Source organism: Suricata suricatta, chromosome 17 (genome assembly GCF_006229205.1).
Source record: "Suricata suricatta isolate VVHF042 chromosome 17, meerkat_22Aug2017_6uvM2_HiC, whole genome shotgun sequence".
NCBI lineage: Eukaryota > Metazoa > Chordata > Mammalia > Carnivora > Herpestidae > Suricata > Suricata suricatta.
In genome coordinates this window covers 14160177-14183763 of record NC_043716.1, presented here as the reverse complement: position 1 = coordinate 14183763, position 23587 = coordinate 14160177, and the positions used below count along the sequence as shown (strand labels likewise).

At 39.0% G+C, this 23587-nt stretch overlaps 1 protein-coding gene across 1 annotated transcript in view; it reads right to left on the bottom strand.

Annotated features, from left to right (window-relative positions):
- The window catches only part of YWHAE (tyrosine 3-monooxygenase/tryptophan 5-monooxygenase activation protein epsilon), a 52858-nt gene that overhangs the window by 11958 nt on the left and 17313 nt on the right, over positions 1-23587 (bottom strand). The window contains exon 2 of the mRNA XM_029927573.1: positions 1346-1545. Coding sequence (XP_029783433.1) covers positions 1346-1545 — 200 coding nt within the window. The remainder of the gene's footprint in view (positions 1-1345; positions 1546-23587) is intronic.

Genomic DNA, 23587 nt, shown 5'->3' with positions numbered 1-23587 from the left:
TAAGCAGGCTGTGTTTTAGCTTATGGGCAAGTAATAAATTGTATCATTTATCCTGAATGTATCATAGATAAGCTGCTATATAATGATCACCACTTCAGATAGCTGTGAAATTAGGTGATTAACTAGTTGTTACTTAACCTTCTAATTTCTGTATAAGTCTAATTACATGAAATAGATGTTGGGGTTTTGATTTAAAAAAAAATTTTTTTGCCAAATACCCTGAGCAGCAAAATTACCTCTGGTTGAAAACCACTCAATGGCTATGGTACTTTCTTGATCAAAACTCATAGGAACAAAAATTCCAATTAGATAGATAGATAATACCTGTAATAGTAACTTCAAGAAATAATGTCCAATGCCTTTAACATTTTCTACTCTATTAAGAAAATATGACTAGACCGAGCCTCCATATGCAAAGTAACCTAGATCTGTCTCATCTTTACACCCATAGCACATAGCAAATTGTGTGGCACAGAAGAGACACACAAATACTTGTTAAATAGTCCTGAATGGCACTTTCAAGTCACTCAATGAAGCATTCTGCAATTAACTACAACAAAACCGAGATTAAATTAGTTATCTACTTTCATGGTGCTCAAAAGTGAACACTTTCTGTAGCTTCCAGAGAAAAGTTCTTCACCTTGGTCCTGAAATACTCTAAGACCTATAATTCCTAATCTGGATTACGTAAAATATGCAAATCAATTCAAGGATAAAATATTACACATGTATATAACACCTGTGCACTACACTGTGATCCAAAATGTTCAGGGGCACCTAGGTGACTCAGTCAGCTAAGTGTTCGACTCTTGATTTTGGGGTCAGGTCATGAACTCACCATTCATGAGCATAGCCTGCTTGGGATTCTCCCTCTCTCCCTCTCTCCCTCTCTCTGTTCCTCCCTACTTGTTCTCTCTCTCTCTCTATAAATAAACTTGAAAAAAATTCTTATAAAATAAAATGATCAAAACGTGGGACGCCTGACTGGCTCGTTCAGCATGAGACTCTTGATCTCAAGAGTCAGGAGTTCAAGCCTCACGTTGGGTTAGGGACTACTTAAGTTGAATAAAATGTTATTGAATTTTTTAATATTTATTTTTGAGAGAGAGAACACAATCAGGGAGGGGCAGAGAGAAACAAAGACAGAATCTGAACCAGGCTCCAGTCTCTGAGCTGTCACACAGAGCCCGACATGGGGCTCGAACTCACAAGCCATAAGATCATGACTTGAGCATGAGGTCGGATGCTTAACCAACAGAGCCACAGGCGCCCTAAACTTTAAAATAAAAATAAAATATCCAAAACATAAGGCATCTTTCTTTAAAGAGGCCTACAATACTCTCACCATTTGCCGATATTCCCGAATCATTTTTAGTTTGTCTTCTCCTCCTTTGTTTTCTTCTTTCTGTTCAATGCTGCTGATTATTCTCCAGGAAGCTCTTCTGGCTCCAATCACATTTTTATATGCAACAGATAGGAGGTTTCTTTCTTCAACTGTCAACTCCACATCCATCCCTGCTACTTTCTTCATCGATTCCACCATTTCTAGAAGGGAAAAGTAAAATCAGACCTTACAAAATAAGTTTTGTTCCTACAAAATCCCTTCACGATCGGTCTTTTTTTCTGTCAAGCTAGTAAAAAGGTAAGAATTTTAACAAAAATAACTACAATCATTAAACCTGAAAGGAGTAAAAAATCCAAAAACCATGTAAAAAAAACTAAGAGCATAGAACAGGATGATCTGTAATAAAAGTTCTATGGAATCAAAATTTCATATATTACCTAACTGAGTATGGTTTGGAAGTATCTGTCTCTTTTAGGGAACTAAGAAAGCACATCTGACAATTTCCCAGTAAAAATAATTGAGCTGGCAGTTTAAGACAAAGATTAAATATTTACAGCCTGTAGGGGCACCTGAGTGGCTCAGTTAAGCATCCAACTTCAGCTCAGGCAGTAATCTCAAAACTCAGGGGTTCAAGTGCCACATCAGGCAGGCTCTGTGCTGACAACTCAACCTGGAGCCTGTTTTGGCTTCTGGGTCTCCCTCTCTCTGCCCCTCCCCAGCTCGCATGTGTACACATGCTTTTTTTTAATTTACAGGCTCTAAAGTATTTTTTCTTACAAATAAATTTATATTTCAAAAGTCATGTGAGAAAAAATATTCATTCACACAGAAAACACACATTTGAGCATTTGGTTAATCACAAATACAAACCAAACTTTTCTTTGGATGTTTCCCATCCTTTCCCCTTTAGAAAGACATCGTCCACCTCCTATGCATTTATCAGCAAAACTTTTGATGGTTCCTGTACGTTACCACTAGGTGGCGGGCTAAGAAAGGGGCCCAGATAAACCTGAGGAGATCCCCAAGTTTAAAGAAAAACACAGGCAACACAATGCAGAAGGAATGCAAAGGAAGAACCAAAATCAGCTCAATGAATACTAATAACATATTTACGAAAACTATGCTTTTAAGAAAAGACTAAATGCCATATCACATGTGGCTCTCCGACTTTACCGATTCACAGTCTGTGGTCCTAAGACCCAAGGATCTGCATTTTAACAAGTACCCTTAACATACGTTAACACTCTAAGCATAAGCGTATTTTAAGGCACTGTGCAGATGGTAACTTTATGAAACATTGTTTAATAATTAAAGTATGTGCAATCCCAGATAAGTTGTGGTGTTTTTTTACATTTATTTATTACTGAGAAGCAGGAAAAGATGGGGGAGGGGCAGAGAGGGAGACACACACAGTATCAGAAGCCAGGCTCCGAGCTGTGGACACGGGGCTTGAACTTAAGAACCACAGTATCATGACCTGAGCCAAAGTGAGATGCTTAACTGACTGAGCCACCCAAGTGCCCCGGATATCCTTTCAGGAGTATCAGAAAATAAATAGAAACATGAAGATGGTAAGGTCTTTGAAAACAGTTTGGTAGTTCTTATACAGTTAGAACACGCTAAGACCCAGTAATTCTACTACTAGAGATTTCCCAAAAGAAATTAAAATGTATCTTCACAAAGACCTTTACACAAATGTTCACAGCAACTTTATTCAAAAAGTTAAAGTGAAAACAACCCTAACATCTAAGTATACAATGGAATACTACTCAAGAATAAAAAACTATGGATACAAGTAACAACATGTAGGGGGTGCCTGGGTCAGCTCAGGTCATGACCTCACAGTTCTTGGGATCACTGGAAGCCTGCTTGGGGTTCTCTCTCCCTCTCTGCCCATTCCTTGCTCGCACACATAGGTGCTTCCTTCTCCCAAACCCCTGCAAAACATACTTAAAAAAAAAAAAGTTAACATAGATGAATTACAGAACATGAGAATAGCCAGACCAAAAAAGGCTATATAATTCACTTAAGTCAAGTTACAGAAAAATACAAAACTGGGTCTCTGTGTGGCTCAGTCAGTTCAGTCAGTTAAGCATCTGAACTTCGGCTCAGATCATCTCAGTCTGTGTGCTCTGTGCTGACAGCTCAGAGCCTAAAGCCTGCTTCAGATTCTGTCTCCTTTCTCTCTGCCCCTCCCCTGCTTGCTCTCTGCGTGCGTGCGTGTGTGTGTGTGTGTCTCTCTATCTCTCTCAAAATAAAGACATGAAAAAAAAAGAAAAAACTGTAAAGGCAGCAAGTAAGTGGTTACACCAAGGTATGGGAGTGAAGTGACTGGAGTTTGTGTGCTAAGAAAATTTGGGGAGTAGTAAAATTGCTCTACTGTGGTGGTTACACAACTGAATACATTTATCAAAACTCTAACCTGTACAATTTAAACCCTTACATAACACGAGAGGGCACCAAGCACAGTCAAAAATCCAAGTATACCTTTTGGCTCCCTAAAAACTTTATTAACACCCAACTGCTGACCAGAAGCCTTGCTGATAATTAACACATATTTCTGTACGCTGTATCTATTATGCAGTGTATTCTACAATAAAGTAAGCTAGAGAAATGGTTACAAAGAAAATTTTATAAGCGAAAATACATTCACAGTACTGTACTGGATTTACTGAAAAAACTCCACATGTAAGTAGACTTGCCCAGTCCAAGCCCATATTGTTTAAGAGCCAACTGTACATGTAAAATTTATCGTATATAAATTATACTTTAATTACTTTAACTTTTTTAAAATTCTGAAGGATTAAAGAAATAGTAGGGAGTACAGTAATAAGACCACAAATTCATTTGTGGAAGGCTGAAAGCATTAATTTGAAACACTTTTATTTAATTCAGTAGGCTCCACGCTCAACGTGGGACTTGTACTCATCACCTTGAGATCAAGAGTCACGTGCTCTTAAGAAATGAGCCAGCCACACGCCCCAGAACATTTTTTTAACTAGTCATGGAAAAAAGGCTAAATTCAGGGCCAGTGGAGTCAAAGGGTAATTTAAAGTTCACTCCCATACTAGTTTATTTTCAAAAAACAAATTAAACATTCCTCAGAAGTGAACCAGTAATTAGCTTTTCCAAATTGGCCCCAACAAAACAATTTAAAAATTAAGCTACCTACACCAAAAGACCATTAATTCTTTTAAACCGTAGGACTTTGCAACAATATACATGGAAATACTACACACAAAAATATCTACCACCACCAAAAATTTAACAATGATAGGTCTGAGTATTATGCCAAATAATTTACATTTCCATTGCTTTCTATGCTGTAAATTTTTTTCAACATTTCAACAATATTTTAATCAGAGGGAAATATAGACAAAAAATTTTTAATGAGAATTTTTTTGAGAGAGGCAGAACGTGAACAGGGGAGAAGGGCAAAGGGTGAGAGGGAAGAAAGAAAGAGGGAAAGAATCCCAAGCAGGATCAAGGCTCAGCATGGAGCCATTGCAGGACTTGATCACAACCTAAGCCAAAATCAAGAGTCCAACATTCAACCAACTGAGCCACCCAAGGGCCCTGGAGAAATATATATAAAGGACTCAGTGATATTCTACAATCCCAGATTCGATTATATATATAATTTCTTGCATTTAGAAGGCCACAAAACAATGCACAAAAGACTATGGTACAACTACAGAAAGAGCAGTTATCCAGTTTTATCAAACAAAAGCTTTACTGATCTTCACCTATAGGATTCACGGATTTAAAATGTACAATGTAGGGGTGGAGGGGAAAGAAATAAAATGTACAATGTAGTGGTTTTTAGTATATTCACAAAGTTCTGAAACCATGACTACAATCAGTTTGAAACCAAGACTACAATCAGTTTTAGAATATTTTCATCACTTGAAGAAGAAACACTCCATACCCATTAGTAGTCACTCTCCATATACCCCAACTCTCTCAACCCTAAGTAACCACCAATCTACTTTCCATCTCTACTGATTTACCATTCTGGACATTCCACATAAATGCATCCATATTATGTAGGCATACTTTATTTTACTGTGCTTCACAGAACTGTTTTTTTTTTTAATTTAATTTTTTTTTTTTTTTAACAAATTGAAGGTTTCCAGCAAGCTTGTACTGACCAGTCCGTGGCACCATATTTCCAAGAGCATCAGTTCATTTCATATTTCTTTGTCACATTTCAGTAATTCTCATAATATTTCAAACTTTTTCATTATTATTATATTGGTTATGGTGATCTATAATCAGTGATCTTTGATGTTACTATCCCAACTGTTTTGGGGCACCACAAACCACACCCAAATAAGATGGCAAACTTAATAAATGATGTGTTCTGTGCCACCAACCTATTTATTCAGTACCATATAGCCGTACCCCACACTCCACCATGTCTCCCCTCTCTTCTGAAACCTCCCTATTCTGAGACACTACAATATTGAAATTAGGCCAATTAATAATGTTAAAATGGCCCCTAAGTGTCAAAGTGAAAGGAAGAGTCACATATCTCTCACTGTAAATCAAAAGCTAGAAGCGATTAAGTTTAGTAAGGAAGGTATGCTGAAAGCTGCAAAAGTGAGGCCTCTTAATGCCAACTTGCCAGATTGTGAATACAAAGGAAAAGTTCTTGAAGAAAATAAAAAGCACTACTCCAGTTAACACATGAATAGTAAGAAAGCACAACAGCCTCTTATCCCTGATACAGAGAAGTTTTAGTAGTCTGGAAAGAAGATCAAACCAGCCACAACATTCCCTTAAGCCAAAACTTAATCCAAAGCAAGGTCCTAACTTTCTTCTATTGCATGAAGGCTGAGAGAGGGGAGGAAGCTACAGAATTAAAGTCAACAGAGGTTGGTTCATGAGGTTTAAGGGAAGGAAGTCCTATCCATAATAAGGTGAAACACCAAATGCTGACATAGAAGCTACATACAGCAAGTTATCCAGAAGCTCTAGCTAACATAATTAATGAAGATGGCTACATTAAACAACAGGTTGTCAGTGTAGATAAAACAGCCTTATATTATTAGATGCCATCTAAGATTTTCACAGCTCAAGAGAAGTCAATGCCTGGTTTCAAAATTTGAAAAGACAGTGACTCTCTTGTTAGGTAGGGGCTAAAGCAGCTGGAGATGTTAAGTTGAAGCCAAAGCTCACTGACGATTCTGAAAATCATCGGCCCTTAACAATTATGCTAAATATGGGAGCCTGGCTGGCATAGTCAGTACAGCATGCAACTCTTTATCTCAGGATTGGGAGTTCAAGCCCTCATTGGTTGTAGAGATTACTTAAGCCTGATGACAGCACATCTGTTTACAACATAGTTCACTATTTTTAGCCTGCTGTTGAGATGAACTGCTCAGGAAAAAAAGATTCCCTTCAATATATTACTGCTCAATGACAATGGACCTGGTCACCCTAGAGCTCTGATGGAGATGGACAAGATTAAAGTTTTCACATGCCTGCTAACACAACATCACTTCTGCATCGCAAGGATCAAGAAATAATTTCAACTTTCACTGTTATTATTTAAGAAATACATTTTCAGGAAAAAGAAAAGAAAGAAATACATTTCAGGGGTGCCTGGCTGGCTCAGTCAGTCAGTAGAACACGCCACTCTTGATCTTGAGGTCATGAGCTCAAGCCCCATGTTGGGTGGACATTAGTTAAATAAATAAACTTTTAAAAAATTGACTTAATCAAAAGCAAAATGTATTAATCACCTGTCAGAATGGCTACTCTCAAAATGACAAAAAGTAACAAGTGTTGGTGAGCATGTGGACAAAAAGGAATCCTAATGCACTACTGGTAGGAATGTAAATTGGTTCAGCCACTGTAGAAAACAGTATGGAGAGTCCCCAAGAAACTAAAAATAGAAATAACATATGATCCAGTAATTCAACTACTGAGTATTTTAAGTCAATGAAAATAAAAGTACTAATTTGAAAATAATAACCAAGATATGGAAATAATCTAAGTGTCCATCAATAGATGAATGGATAAAGATGTGGTGTGTACACATTCATACCATAAACTACTACTCAGCCATAAAAAAGTATGAGATCTTGTTATTTGCAACAATAAGGATGGACACAGAGGATATTATGCCAAGTGAAATAAGCTAAAGACAAATACCATTATGATTTCACCTATATACGAAACCTAAAGAACAAAATAAATGAACAAACAAAAAAAGAAGGAACAGACCCATAAATACAGAGAACTGGTAGTTGTTAGAGGATAGGGGACGGACAAATTGGTGACGTAGAGTGAGAAGTATAGGCTTCCAGTTATGGAATAAGTCAGAGGGATGAAAGGTATAGCACAGAGAATACAGTCAGTGGTGGTATGATAATGTACAGTGACAAAGATAGCTACACTTGTGGTGAGTGAGTACAGTATAATGCACACAACTGCTGAATCACTGTTGTAAACCTGCAATTAATGTAACGTGTGTAAACTGTAAGAGCCAATAAAAATAAAATAACAGGGGCCCTGGGTGGCTTAGTCAGTTGAAGGCCCAGCTCTTCATTTCTCTTACAGTTCATGATCTTACAGTTCGTGACATCAAGCCCCCGTTAAAAGCCTGTTTGGGATTCTATCTCCCCTTCTCTGTCTGCCCCCCTCGCATCCATGCTCACTCACACTCTCAAAATAAACTAAAATAGTAAAATAAAGTAACAGAAAGTAGGACTGAAGGTTGACTCAACTGCTGCAATCTCCTGATAAAACAATTAAGGGAGTTAGGTTGCTTCTTATGAATGGAGCAAGGAAAATGGTTTATTTCTTAAAGGAGGGGTAGGGAGAGAGGGGGACAGAGGATCTGATGCAAGCCAGATATGGGGCTCAAACACAAGAACTCCAAGACCATGACCTGAGCCAAAGTGGGACACTCAATCGAGCCACCTAGGCACCCCAGAAAAAGGTTTGAGGTGGAATTTATTCCTGGTTAATATTGCTGAAATGAATCCAAAATCTATAAAGAACTTACCAAACTCAACACCCAAAAAACAAATAGTCCAGTGAAGAAATGGGCAAAAGACATGAATAGACATTTTTTCCAAAGAAGACATCATATGGCTGACAGACACATGAAAACATGCTCAATATCACTCATCAGGGAACTACAAATCAAAACCACAATGAGATACCACCTTTCACCTGTCAGATGGTTATAATTAAGAACTCAGACGAAATATGTTTGCCAGGATGGGGAGAAAAAGGCACCCTTTTGCAATGCTAGTGAGAATGCAAACTGGTGCAGCCACTCTGGAAAACAGTACGGAAGTGCCTCAAAAAATTAAAAAAACTACCCTACAACCCAGCGACTGCACCACTAGGTATTTATCCAAAGGATACAGGTGTGTTGTTTCAAAGGGGCACATACACCCCGATATTTAGAACAGTGCTATCGACAACAGCCGAAGTATGGAAAGAGCCCAAATAACAATCGACAGCTGCTAGAAGGGTTGTGGGTAGGGGGACAGGCTAAATGGGCAAAGGGCATTAAAGAGGACACTCGGTGCACCTGAGTGGCTCAGTTGGTTGAGCGTCCGACTTCAATTCAGGACATGATCTCACAGCTCATTGAGTTCGAGCCTTGTGTCCGGCTCTGTGCTGACCGCTCTGAGCCTAGAGCCTGCTTCAGATTGTTTCATTCTCTCTCTGCCCCACCCCCACTGTGCTCTTTTTCTGTCCTTCAAAAAATAAATAAATGTAAAAAATTTTTAATAAAAAAATAAAGAGGACACTTGTTGGGATGAGCACTGGGTGTTATATGAAGGGGATGAATCACTGGGTTCAACTCCTGGAATCACTGCTGTATTATATGCTAACTAACTTGGATGTAAATTTAAGGAAAAAAACATTTGATTAAAAAAAGGGGGGGATGCCTGGGTGGCTCAGATGGTTAAGCGTCTAACTTCGGCTCAGGTCATGATCTCATGGTTCGTGGGTTCGAGCCCTGTATCGGGCTCTATGCTGACAGCTCAGAGCCTGGGGCCTGTCATCAGATTCTGTGTCTCCCTCTCTCTCTGACCCTGCCTGGCTCATGCGGTCTCTCTCTCTTAAAACATTAAAAAAAAAAATTCCCTCTCTCTCTGCCCCTTCCCTACTTGTTCTCTTCTCTCAAAATAAATAAACTTTTAAAAAAAGGACTGCTGAAATGACATTAAAGGATTTAGAACAGTACTCAGACTTAGTTGATACAGCATTAACAGAGTTTAACAGGCTTGATTTTGACTCCCAATTTTTAAAGAAATTCTATCATCGATAAAATGCTATCAAACAGCATCCCATACTCCTGAAAGGAAATCAATCAATGCAGAAAACCTCGCTGTTACCTTTAAGGCACTGCCACAACCATTCCTACCTTCAGCAAAACACATGATCAGTCAGCAGCCATCAACATCGAGGCGAGGCAAGACATTCCACCAGCAAAAAGTTCAGACAGCATTTTTGAGCAATGAAGTATTTTTAACAAAGGTATGTAACTTTTTTAGACATAACCCTATTGCATACTTAAGGACTACAGTATATTGGGAAAATGACTTATGTGCACTAGCAAACTAAAGAATTCATTTGACTTGCTTCACTGGGATGTTCACTTTATTGCACAGTATCTCCAAGTATGTTTGTAATATGTGGTCTTTTATAACTGGCTTCTGTCACTTAGCATGTCTCAGGGTTCACCGAGAATGCAGCACCTAACAATGTACTTCATGTACTATCTGGATATGCCACATTTTATTTATACGTTTATCAGGTAATGTACATTTATCAGTTAATGGACATGTGAGTTAACTGTCACTTTTCGGCTACCATGCAGAATGCTGCTATGAACATTTACACTAAGGATGCTCTCAGGTCTGCTGCCTGTGTGCACCTAGAAGCAGAACGGCAGGGTCATCATAGTAACTTTTTGACGAAGGAACTGCCACCCTTCTTCACAGGGCTGCACTATTTTTACATTCCTACTGGCACTATAGGAATTCTACTTTCTCCATACTCTCACCAATATGTTAGTTTCTTTAAAAAAAAAAAAAGTCACCTCAGTGTGGGTAAAGTATTATGTCATGATTTTAATTTCATTGATGGCTAATGATGTTGATCATCTTTTCATGTACTTCACGGCCATCTATTTACTTTCTTCGGAAAATATTCAGATGCTTTGCCAATCTTTTAATTTGGCTTGTCTTTTTATAACAGAACTGCAGAAGTTATTTACCTTCAAAAAAACCCCAACTATACCCTCTTAGCCCTTCAAGAATCTCTCCATTCCTGAAGGTAGTACTGCTACCTTCAGAAAAGTAAAGCACTTCCTACTACCCCTAGGTGTTCTTTTTTTTTTTTAATGTCTTTATTATTTTGAGAGACAGAGATAGAGAGTGAGCGGGAGAGGGGCAGAGAGAAAAGGAGACCCAGAATCTGAAGCAGGTTCCCAACTGAACTGTCAGCATAGAGCTTGAAGTGGGGCTCGAACCCAAGGACTGTGAGATCCTGACCTGGGCTGAAATCAGGCGCTTAACCTACTGAGCCACCCAGGCGCCCCTAATTTTTTTTTTTTTTACAGTTTATTTTTGAGACAGAGACCAAGCACGAGTGGGGGAGGAGCAGAGAGAGGGGAAGACACAGAATCTCCAACAGGCTCCAGGCTCTGAGCTGTCAGCACAGAACCCGATGCGGGGCTCAAACCCACAAACCGCGAGATCATGACCTGAGCCGAAGCCAGACACTCAACCAACTGAGCCACCGAGCCCTACATGTTCTATACAACCAGTGCTTTGTACCAATTTGCACAAATTATGACTATAATGAAGCTCTCATGAAAACCTTGGTGTCATCCTCACCCTTTTAAAATCAGCAACAGAAACATGATCCTGAAAACCCCCAAAACTTTATGTGAAAGCTCTGATTTATCCAAAACTGGCCCACAACTTCAAAACCACCAACAGCAGGAGTGTAGCCTAATTATTATTAACATAAAATGCTCAACCTAACTAGTATTTCACAAAATCTTCTTTGCAGTAACTATTTTGTCAATGTGATCTAAGCATTTCTGGGATGGGGAAGGCTGTCAAGTCTGTTTGCAGCAGGTATGATAACTAATGAACAAATGAATAGAGAGAGTCACTGTCAAAGACTACATGTTGATGCAGAGGCAGTTCAATACATCAACTCTGGGCAATAAAATTCGGGAGACTTCCAGTAGCTTGGGGTCACTAGGTAGCTGACTGAAAATCATCAGTTATAGAAACTGAAATTTATAATACCAACAATAGAAAAGGGCACCTTAATCAAATATACTAATAAATATGCCTGTTTGGGGGTGCCTGGGTGGCAGAGTTGGTTAAAGCATCTGACTTCAGCTCAGGTTATAATCTCAGTTTGGGAGTTTGAGTCCTGCTTTGGATGAACTCAAGCCCCTCTTCTCTCTCCACCCCCTCAATCACTTGCACCCTCTTTCTCTCAAAATTAGTAATAATAATAAAATTTAAATGTTTAAAAAGAAAAAACCTGTTTGGTTTCAGGTCATTTCCCCTCCACAGTGTATTAACAGCCTCGTTAGACATCCGTTACATTAAACCAGCTTTCCTGTGTTTTTACAGGACTATCCTGCCAAAAGGAGTTCCCTATTTTTCACCCCGACTTTAATTTAGCTTTAGTTCTTGGTTTTGCTCTTTGAAGTATTTGTGTAAATATATTCATTCAACAAACTCATTCACAAAACATTTCATGCCAGGCACTGTTCCAAATGCTTTCCATGTACTGATGCATTTCATCTTCTCAAAAAAGCTTTGAAGTAGGTAGCAGTATTATCCCCATTTTATAAGGAAACTAAAGAACACGGAAGTTAAACTTCGTCAAAATCATAAAGTCAGTACATTACAAACCCAGGCAATCTGACTCCAGAGCTGTACTGTCATTTAATCATATTCCATCAGATTTGAATATTTATTTGAATTCATCTGGATGAGAATCTCTTGGTCCTTTTTTAAATGTAAGTATAATGACAGGATCCTCTGCTTTTGTTTAGAACAGATGCAATAAATGGTTGCAATGACAAGAGACACAAGCTTATTAATAATACATTAAAATTTGGTTTACTCTTGCTTAAAGTACACCCGTTTACACTAAGTTAATCCTCCAGAACATTATCTCCAAAAAGTTTAATGCCAATGCCTAGTAGAACAAATAACACCCATGCCACTAGTATTTCTACATCAACATCCCAGTCAACATGATTTTCCCAAGACTGCCCCTGACAGTTGGTAAAGCAAGTTTCTGCTGAGATTCAATAGCCTTGTAATCTTATAAAGACAAAGTACAAATCTACAAGGGAACATGTTTCCAACTATTAGACTACAAATTACCAAAAAGCCTAATTCTAGAGCTCCTAATGAGATCCAGTGTCAGGATAAAAGCAAACTGTTCTGCATCAGTCATGGGAAAATGAGCAGGCACTGTACTAGCTAGCTGACAGAATTAATGTACCTTGTACTGAAGAAGCATACAGGGTCAAAACCATAATGACTCCCAAGCATGGAAACAATATTTGCCAGTGGTTACAAAACACAATCCTGACATTAAAAGACAAATAACAGGGGCACCATCACTCTGAATCAAACTCAAACATCTTCTTCTATAAAGCCTTCCTGTGCTTCCCAATCCATGTTCACACTCTCTGTACTGAAAAATCAGTGTTTTTCTCCCCATCAAATACAACCTTCCAATCAACCAATAATTTAAAAAATTACTTTCCTGGGGTACTGGGTGGCTCAGTTGGCTCAGCATCCAACTTCAATTTCAACTCATGGTTCATGAGTTCAACCCCACATCAGGCTCTCCTGTCAGTGCGGAACCCACTTAGGATCTGTCACCCCCCTTTCCCTCTCTGCACCTCCCCTGCTCATGCTCGCGCTCTCTCTCAAAAACAAACACTTAAGGGGTGCCTGGGTGGCTCAGTCGGTTAAGCAGCCGACTTCGGCTCTGGTCATGATCTCACTGTTCATGGGTTCGAGCCCCGCATAGGGCTCTGTGCTGACAGCTCAGAGCCTGGAGCCTGCTTCAAATTCTGTGTCTCCCTCTCTGCCCTTCCCTCACTTCATGCTCTGTTTCTGTCTCAATAATAAATAAAAACATGGGAAAACATTTTTAATAAACATAAATTAAAAAAAAATTATCTCCCTAAAAGCCTTTATCTGTGTATTTCCAGAATATCATACATAGTATCTAATGCCACAAAAGGAACACAAACATGTGATGAAAGAATAAAGATGGTAAAACAAGCTATATTAAATAAAAAGACAAAAATATGCTCTGGGGGACTTGACTGAATATGTCAGAGGTAAATGAAATCTTTAAGGATTCCCTTTAGATAGCAGTCCTGTCTCAGCAGTTATTATTTCATAGAAAACTTAGTTATATCTGACCCTAAAGAGGTCCTCTGAGACCCAAGGTATCATCAACCTGAAGATCTGAGGTCTGTTCTTTACATTTATAAAGGGGAATTTAGTATAGTGTCCTACGTTATCACACTTTGGTAAAGTGCCTATACATTCAAATAATATTCCCAATTAGCAAGACTGTGGTATCTACAGGTTTCTGATCTTGAATCCTGTATACGAAATGACTAAAGGAGAACCAACACCATTTCATAATACAAGAGCCAAAGCATTTAGGGATATTTCTGAAAACCTGGTCCAGAAGCCTTACCGATTCCTCCATGACTTAGTATCAGAATGAGTAGGATTATAACTTGCATTTTATACAGAAAAAGTGACTGGTTGGTATAAAAAAGGGGGGGGGTGGAAAATAAATCTATCAATGCAATCTATAAAAGAAGGTTAAAAAAAAAATGCCACTTTTCCCAGTCAAGAGCTCCTAGGGCTCACTGAGAGGACAGTGAAAGAAAAAGCCTAGCTCTTTCCTTTATCTATTTAAAAGATAACCACACTACTACATATTTTACCAAAGAATATAAAAATACAAACTCAAAGGGATAATGCTCCCCTATGTTTATAGGAGCATTATCAACTAGCCAAATTACAAAAATGGCCCAAGTATCCATCGATTGATGAATGGATAAAGATTGGGGGGGGGGGTATTACTCAGCCATTAAAAAAGAATGAAATCTTGTCCATTTCCAATGACATGGATAGAGCTAGTATTTCTGCTAATTGAAATCAGTCAAAAGAAGACAAATATCATGATTTCACTCGTATGGAATTTAAGAAACAAAAGAGCAAAAGGAAAAGGGAAAGAGCAAAGGGAAAAAAAAAGAGGCAAACCAAGAAACAAGACACTTAACTTCTTAAAACAAACTTGGGGCACCTGGGTGGCTCAGTCGGTTAAACATCCGACTTCAGCTCAGGTTATGATCTTGCAGGGTTTTATTTTTTAACATTTATTTATTTTTGAGAGACTGAGTATGAGTAGAGGAGGGGCAGAGAGAGGGTGACACAGAATCAGAAGCAGGCTCCAGGTTCCGAGCTGGCACAAAGCCCTTTGCAAGGCCTGAACTCATGAACCATGAGTTAGCACAGAGCCAGACACGGGGCTCAAACCCATGAAGAGTGAGATCATGACCTGAGCCAAAGTCAGATGCTCAACTGACTGAGCCATGCAGGTGCCTTGATCTTGCAGTTCTTGAGTTCGAGCCCTGCATCGGGCTCTGTGTTGACAGCACAGAGCCTGCTTCAGCTCCCTGTTGCCTTCTACCCATCCCCCACTGTCTTAAAAAATATATATATTTAAAATATTACCAAAAACCTGATGGTTATCAGAAAGGAGGTGGGGGGACAGGTTAAATAGGTGATGGCGATTCGAAGAGTACACTTGTGACAAGCACCCAGTGATGTATGAACTGTCGAAATCATTATATTGTACACGTAAAACTAACATTCCACTGTATGGTAACTGGAATTTAAATAAAAGCTTTTAAAAAATAAGACTAAGGATAGCTACCACCAAAGAAGCAAGAAAGAAGTGCTGATGAGGCTGCAGGGAAATGAGACCCTATACTGTTGGCGGGCATGTGAAATGGTATAGTTGCTGTGTAAAACAGTAAAGCATTTCATTCCACAAAAATTCTGTTATATACATATAACCATATAACCCAGCAATTATTCTTCTGGGAATACACCAAAAAAAACTAAAAGCAGGGTCCTGAAAACATATTTGTACACTCATGTTCACAGCAGTATTCACAATAGCTAAAACATGGAAACAATCCAAATGCCCATCAGTGGATGAATGGATAAGCAAAATGTAATATATATACACAATAAAATATTATTCAGCCTTCAAAGGGAAAGAAAGGGGCTACTGGTTAAGGGTCCGATTCTTGATTTTGGCTCAGGTCATGATCTAAGGGTTCTAAGATTGAGCCCAGAGTCTGCACAGAGCATGGAGCCTGCTTAAGATTCCCTCTCCCCCTCTCTTTCTGCCCTCCACTGCTCTCACTGGCTTGCATGAAGCCAAGTTTTTCCAAATCACTATGTCACATGGAAAGAATACAAAGTTATCTCAGGGATGACTCAGAACTATAATGGGGAGGGGAAAAGATCAGGAGGAAAAAAAACAAGGTACCTCTGTAAACTGTAAAACTCTATAAAATCCACATTAGTGTAATTATAAAAATCATCTCAGTAAAATTTCTCTCTAGACTCATTACTAGTTCTCAGGCCTGGTTGTTTGAAACTATTAGTTTGGCACCTACCAAAATGTATTTTATATGCATACATCTGGACTGAAAAATAGAGAAGTCTTTACTTCCTGGAATAAAATATTTTTTCATGTTTCTTTATATTTGAGAGAGACAGCATGCGAGCATGCAAGCATGTGCACAGTTGGGGGAGGGGCAGAGAAAGGATATGAAACAGGCTCCCTGCTGGCAGCAGAGAGCCCAACGCTGGGCTCAAACCTGTGAGCTCAAACCTGTGAACCCTGAGATCATGACCTGAGCTGAAGTCAGATGCTTAACCAACTGAGCCACCCAGATGCCCCTATATTTCTTTTGTTAAGTAATACTCTCTTAAAAAATAGTACATCTACCAAAAAAGAAAATATGATTATTATAAGTGACAATGCCAGACCTGTACATTCCAATAAAATACCACTTTCCCTTACCTTGAATATTCTTTTATCACATGAGGACTGTTCCCTCACCAATACTTCACAAATAACTAAAAACCTAAAAATAAGGATAAATACAACAGAAAAGACCATCACAGATCATAGAAAGCCATTTGCACGAGAAGAGAATGGCAAGAAGAGAAAAAACACCCTGCAGCATTTTCCCAGCTGCTGTAAAAAAGTATTTTATCCTTTGATGATAAAAAGAGATGAACTTACTAGAAGGAGAATGTCAACAGTTTAAATTTTAGGAATATTCCCATCTTATGATTATCAGAGATATTAACACTGAGGAGGGAGACCCCCTGTACCGAACATGAATGACTCTTGCCCCATATGTAGAAAAAATATTTATGTCTTCTGGGCTTAAAAAAAAAAAAAAAAGGAAGTACAGCAGCAAAGAAAAAACTGATGTCTGCATGGGGGGGTGGGGGACACCCAAATGAATAAAAACCAAAAACCCAGATCTGTGCCAGCAAATACATTGGAAGAATAGCTAGATTAAGAACCAAAGAGAGAATTAAAAGACCTAAGCTAAAAGCCCAAGAACTTAATATTAAACCTCAGTAGTTAGGAAGCACCTGGGTGGGTCTGTCAGTTGAAAGTCCAGCTCAGGTCATGATCCCAGGGGTCATGGGACAGAGCCGAAGTCTGGCTCTGAGCTGAGCATGGGGCCTGCTTAAGATTCTCTCTCTCCCCCTCTGACCCTCTCCCCTGCTTATTCACTGTCTTGAAAAAAAGAATTCAATGTAAATCTCAGTAATTCTAAAGAGATGCAGCTTACAAATAAATGAAAAGAAGGAATTCCACCAGAGAATTAGTCTATACAGAAGTGGGGGAGGTGTCATGCCCCTTTATGATTCATTCGTATTCTGAGGCTGCCAGAGAAGTAAAATGTCCTTCATTTGGCATGCACATATTTAAACATAAAAGTAAAAGGATGATTTTATTCATCTTCAGAAAAGTTAGCATATAAATTTTTAAACAATCCTCTCAAATTCTAGAAAGCAGAGTAGAAATGAAATCTACTTAGAATCTCAAAATTGAAAACACAAAAAAGGCTATAAACAGGTTTTAAACCTTTTCTATAGAATCAATGGGGGAGAGGTGCTTGGGAACCAAATTATTCTCCAAATTTCAGAGACTATGCACAAAGTTTCGTAAATGAGGAACCATGCCTTTTGACAGTTGAGGATTCCTGGTCAAGTAGAAAAGGGAAAAACAAAATAATTAGGAAAGGGGTTTTCACGGGCTGTACAGTTAAACAAAAGTTCTGCTCACATTTCACTGATGAAAAGAGCCCACATGGCCCTTCTGCCTAAGTACAGAAATTGTAAAAAGAGGGGAGGGAGCACTAGGGTATCAATATAAAAGGAAAAGAAAAGCCAACAAAATCACACTAAAAAAAAAAAAGGCTATCAGGTCAAATCAGACATTATTTTTAAAAGATATACATACGGGCCGTGCCTGGATGGCTCAGGGAGCTAAGCATCTGACTCTTGATTTCAGCTCAGGTCATGATCTCACAGTTTATGGGTTCCAACCCTGTGTCGGGCTTGCAGTTGACAGCACAGAGCCTGCTTGGGATTCTCAAAATTAATAAACACAACTTTAAAAATTTACATATATCGATGTTCAGGTATTATGCTTCTTTTAGATCATCTGATGGACTTAGATAATATCCAAAGAATGAGTGAAATTATCAGCTAAACAAAATTTGGACAATCTCTAAACAGTCAATTCATAGATAATTCAATGACCGTCAATATTCTGCCTTACAGATTTATAAAAGATCCAAATAACTTGGTAAAAGACTCTGCTGTTAATATTTAGGAATACACAAAGGTGCCTGGGTGGTTCAGTCAGTGGAGCATCCAACTTCAGCTGAGGTCATGATCTCATGGTTCATGGGTTTAAGCCCTGCATCAGGTTTACTACCAGGCTCAGTTGTATCATTGCAGAGCCTGCTTCTGATCCTCTGTCCCCCCTCTCTACACCACCCCCACTTGTGTTCTCTCTCTCAAAAGTAAACTTTTTAAAAAAGAAAATTAAAAATATTTAGGAATACATAGATACACAGATTTTTCTAAATACCACGCACTTTATCACATCTACAAATACTCCATTCATTGGAGGTACCAGTTCTGTACCATAAAGCATGGAAAATAAATTTTGATTTTTTTTTTAATTTTTATTTATTTTTGAGAGACAGCGCAATCAGGGGAGGGTCAGAGAGAAAGGGAGCCACAGGATCTGAAGACAGGCTCCAGGCTCTGAGCTAGCTGTGAGCACAGAGCCTGACACGGGGCTCGAACCCACGAACCGTGAGATCATGATCTGAGCCAAAGTCAGATGCTTAACCGACTGAGCCACCCAGGCGCCCCATGATTTCACAGTCTTAAGGGCAAGTATCAGTTAACCATACAACAAATTCAGTATAATCTCTAAGGAACATGATTTTTGACATAACTACACTAAAAAACCCATCAGATTAAGTTGGTTACAAAACATTCTTAAATAGCTAAACTAACTTATGGTTGTTATACATTAAGTCCCTGATAAATTTGACAACTTTATCATAAATAACTTGACTGCTTAAGTCTACTCAAAGTTTGTGGTGCCACCATTTTAAAGTCTATTTGCACTTGAGTGGGTTTCCAAATCACTTAGGAATTCTAGGAGATGCTAAAACACAGCCTAAGATTTTATATTACTCAAAACTATAGTTCAATCTATTAAAAAAAAATCTTTGGGTGCATGGGTGGCTCGGTTAGTTAAATGACCAACTCTTGGTTTCAGCTCACGTCATGATCTTGTAGTTTGTGGGTTCAAGTCTCATTTCCGGCTGTGCTCAGTGCACAGATCTTGCTTAGGATTCTCTCTATCCCTCTCTCTCTGCCCCTCCCATTCATGAGCTTGCATGCTTTCTCTCAAAAATAAATATTTTTTACAAATAAATGTAAAAAGTTACAAAGGAAGGAAATTTGAAGTAAACAATTTTGCAAGATTTGGAAGCTTCCCCTGGGATTTTTCTGTAAGCAAGGGTTTAAATAGCTGAAAGTGGACAGAATAAACTGACTTAGAAGTCAATAGAAGTCCACTTAGTATACTTTTTGGTGAAAGAAACAGGATTTTTGAAACAGAAAACACGCCTGGGAAGCCTGTCTAAAGAGGTCCTATTCTATCCTAGTTAACACTTACACTATTCTTGTCACTTGTACTCTTAGTAACTGGACCAAAAAACACACACTTTGAGAAACATAGCATGCTAGGAAAACACCACCTTTATTAGCCAGAAAGATTCAGAGGAGACTTTCTTTCTGGCTTAGGTATTTATATGTACAAGCTATTTGACCTAAGTCACATAAACTCTTTCAGACAGTTTCCTGATCAGTAACCCCCCCTCTCACTAGGTTCTGAGAGTTAAAAGGAAGACTGCATAAACAAATTCTGTGGCAAGTAACAGAACTCAACAAGATCTTAAAATCGTTCTCTTTGCTTGCCTGTCTTCCAAGATTTAAAAAGGGGGAAGAGAGGAATCCAGGAGGGTATAAGCCCCCAGAGGAATGTTAACAATGTGCTTGATGCAGTAATGAGCTAAATCAAGTTGCATCATCTAACTCCATTTCCTCTTTCTGGTCCAGATACTCCATTCTTAGGCCTCACATGCTTAATTCCAACACTGTACTTTTAATGACATAACTGAAAGAACCTTCCTCTCCCACCATCCAAATCTTATCCACCCCAAAGGATATCTATTACTCAAGCTTTCTCTAATAATTACAGCACATAATGCCCTTAATTCCCCTTTTCTGAAATTCTTGTATCACGTAAGTTAGCAAAATCATTTTGTTTTTAGCCACAATTCTCCTTAAAGTGACTGTAAGATCCTCTGTATTGGGCACTATAATAAATTCTTTTATCATTCACAAGAGGAAGGAAACTCATCCTCAAAACTCACTAAATACCTACTGATTAAAAAACCCAAGAATGGGGCGCCTGGGTGGCTCAGTCGGTTAAGCCTCCGACTTCGGCTCAGGTTCGTGGGTTCAAGCCCCGAGCCCCGCGTCGGGCTCTGTGCTGCTCAGAGCCTGGAGCCTGCTTCCGGTTCTGTGTCTCCTCTCTCTACCCCTCCCCCTCTCATGCTCTGTCTCTCTCTGTATCAAAAATAAATAAAACATTAAAAAAATTAAAAAAAAAACCCAAGAATGGATTTACAGGAGAAATTCTTAGGACTGCTTTTCAAGATAGAGGAATGCCTAATTATACCAAATAATCAAAACGTAATATAAAAATAGATGTTGACATAGGGAAAAATGACAGAAACAAATGAAGGAAGAAACATTAAGAAGCTCGTAAGGTGTGCAGTGCAACTCATAAACAAGATACTTAAATAGTATTTTTTTTAAGTCAGGTTAAATTTGATTAGCATTTACAGCTAAATTTAATCCTACAGTTATGTTACATATTCCATCATTTGCAAGGCAGAAAGTATTCCTTTATTACTGCACTTGGACAAATATATCCACCTAACCATTAATCACTGTCAAAAGTTTGACAGAAATTCGACAAAAGGCTATGCAGTACTGCTATACTTAGCACTGCTACATAGCTTCCAATATTCTCAAACTCAAAATCCCTGGCAATTACTTAACTGCTGAAAAGACAGCTGCAACAGCCTCTCTCTAGAAGGAAAGTTTACAAGGACATCTAGTCAAAAACAGCTGTATACCCCCAGATATGCAATAGGTTTGGAGCACAGACTAAAAGCCTAAATTTTTTACTAGCACACTCAGTTACTCTAATTCAGTCAGGCACATGAGATACAATGATCAATTCCTGGCTGTACATGGAAATTCCTTAGGAAGTTTTTCTTTTGGGGGGCCTGGGTGGCACCGTGGGCTAAGCATCCCTTCTCCCAGGTCTTGATCTTGCATTTTGTGAAATCAAGCCCTGCTTCGGGCTCCTTGCTGAGAGCTAGGATTTTCCCTCCCACACCCCACTTCCCCACGCGTGCTCACTCACTCACTCTTAAAATAAATAAATTTTAGGGGCGCCCAGGGGGCTCAGTCTGTTAGACATCAGACTTCAGCACAGGTCATGATCTCATGGTTTGTGAGCTTGAGCCCTGCATAGGAGTGCACTTTCAATGCAGAGCCTGCTTCAGATCCTCTGTCATCCTCTCTCTCTGCCTCTCCCTCACTCATTCTCTCTCTCTCAAAAATATAAAACATTAAAAAAAACCCACTTAAAAATAAAGGTTTAAAGTTAAGTGTCTCAATTGGTTAAGGGCTCAACTCATAATCTTGGCTCAGGTGATGATCTCACGGTTTCTGAGATTGAGCCCTGCATGGGGTTTTGCAGTACCAGCAAGGAGCAGGTTTGGGATTCTCTCTCTCCCTCTCTGCCCTCCACCCCCGCATGCTCATTTGCTCTCAAAAATAAACCTAAAAAAAAAGAAATAAAATCATTTTGAAAAAAATGTTGAACATTTCTGCAATTAAAAAAAAAAAACCTTTTTAAGTTTATTTTTCGAGAGGGGAGAGGAGTAAGCAGGGAAGGGGCAGAAAGAGGAGGAGAGAAGAGAATCACAAGCAGGTTCTGCACTGCCAAACATGGACAAGCCAGACCAGGGGCTCAAATCCACAAATCCCGAGATCATGACCTGAGCCAAAACCAAGAGTTGGACATTTAATTAACTGAGCCACCTAGGCACTCCAGACATTTATTTTTTAGAGGTTAGACTGACCTAAATTAACACACCAGGCATTTTTTAAATTTTAAATGTTAGTCTGGCTAAAGTCTTCATCCAATTTGTTTCTAAGAAATTTTTTAATATCCGCAATGTTTCTGTTGGGCGAAAAAGGGATGTTGCTAAATGACATGTGTCTAGTCTCGCCCTGGCCCAGGACGGTAAATCCTTGGGGGGTCCGTTCCTGAGGGAGTGAGAGAGAAACAAGGCAGGAGGGAGACACAGAGAGTGGAGGCAAGACAAGCGTTTCTGATCAAGCCTCCTCTTTATTGAGAAAACACCGTATCTTATAAAGGTTTCAAGGTGGGAAAACAAGGCAGCTGACCTACGTCGGTTGCTAGGAAACAGGGTTAAGGGATTAAGGCTGGAGTAAAAGAGGAACCAAACTAAAGTGTTTTAGCACAGGGCCTGAGGGGCTGATACTACCCTGCCTGCAGGCGGTTGATCTTTGATCTTCTGGCTTCTCCTGACAGGGAGTGGTGCTTCCCTGCCTATAGGCGGCTAATCTCCGTTTTTCTGGCTCCCCACAGACATGTATGTTTCCATGAAAAAAAGTAATACAGATGTGTACATCCACTCTTAGGAGACATTTTTTCATAATAACATCCATGCAATCCAGATTTTTCTTACGGATGTGTCAATGATGCAACTGTCAGTATTTTTCTTTGTTGGTGTTATGTAAAGTAATAATTCATGTTAAATCAAAGCATTTTGGGGTCTATAAAATGAGATATATTCCTGTGTTTATACGTGAATTGACACTTAAGCAAAGACAAAATTCTCGAAGTATATTCAAACCATTATCAATAACAATAGTTACTTCTGGCAGTACAGAGAAGCTGTCAGTATCTATTTGACAGGGCTGTACTGCTGGACTTCATAACATTTAATTTTAGCTTTTATAATTAAAAGAATGTATTTCACATTTTAAGTATCGTTTAAAATATTTAAATACATAAGTTCTCATAGAGAAACAAGCACTGAGCATTCATGAATTGGTGGTACTGTAAAATAAAAAACTCAGAAAACAACAGCACATAGGCCAAAAGCTTCAGGTTTATTTTTTTTAATGTTTATTTTTGAGAGAGAGAAAGAGAGCACTCAAGCGAAGGAGGGGTAAAGAGAGGGAGACAGAACCCGAAGCAGGCTCCAGGCTCTGAGCCATCAGCACAGAGCCAAAGGAGAGGCTTGAACTCACGAACCATGAGATCATGACCTGAGCTGAAGACAGATGCTTAACCGATGAAGCCACCCAAGTGCCCCTGGCTAATTTACTTTGACCAGTAAATTCCACTCCTCCAAATCTCTAAGCAAATAACCCAAATTACAGA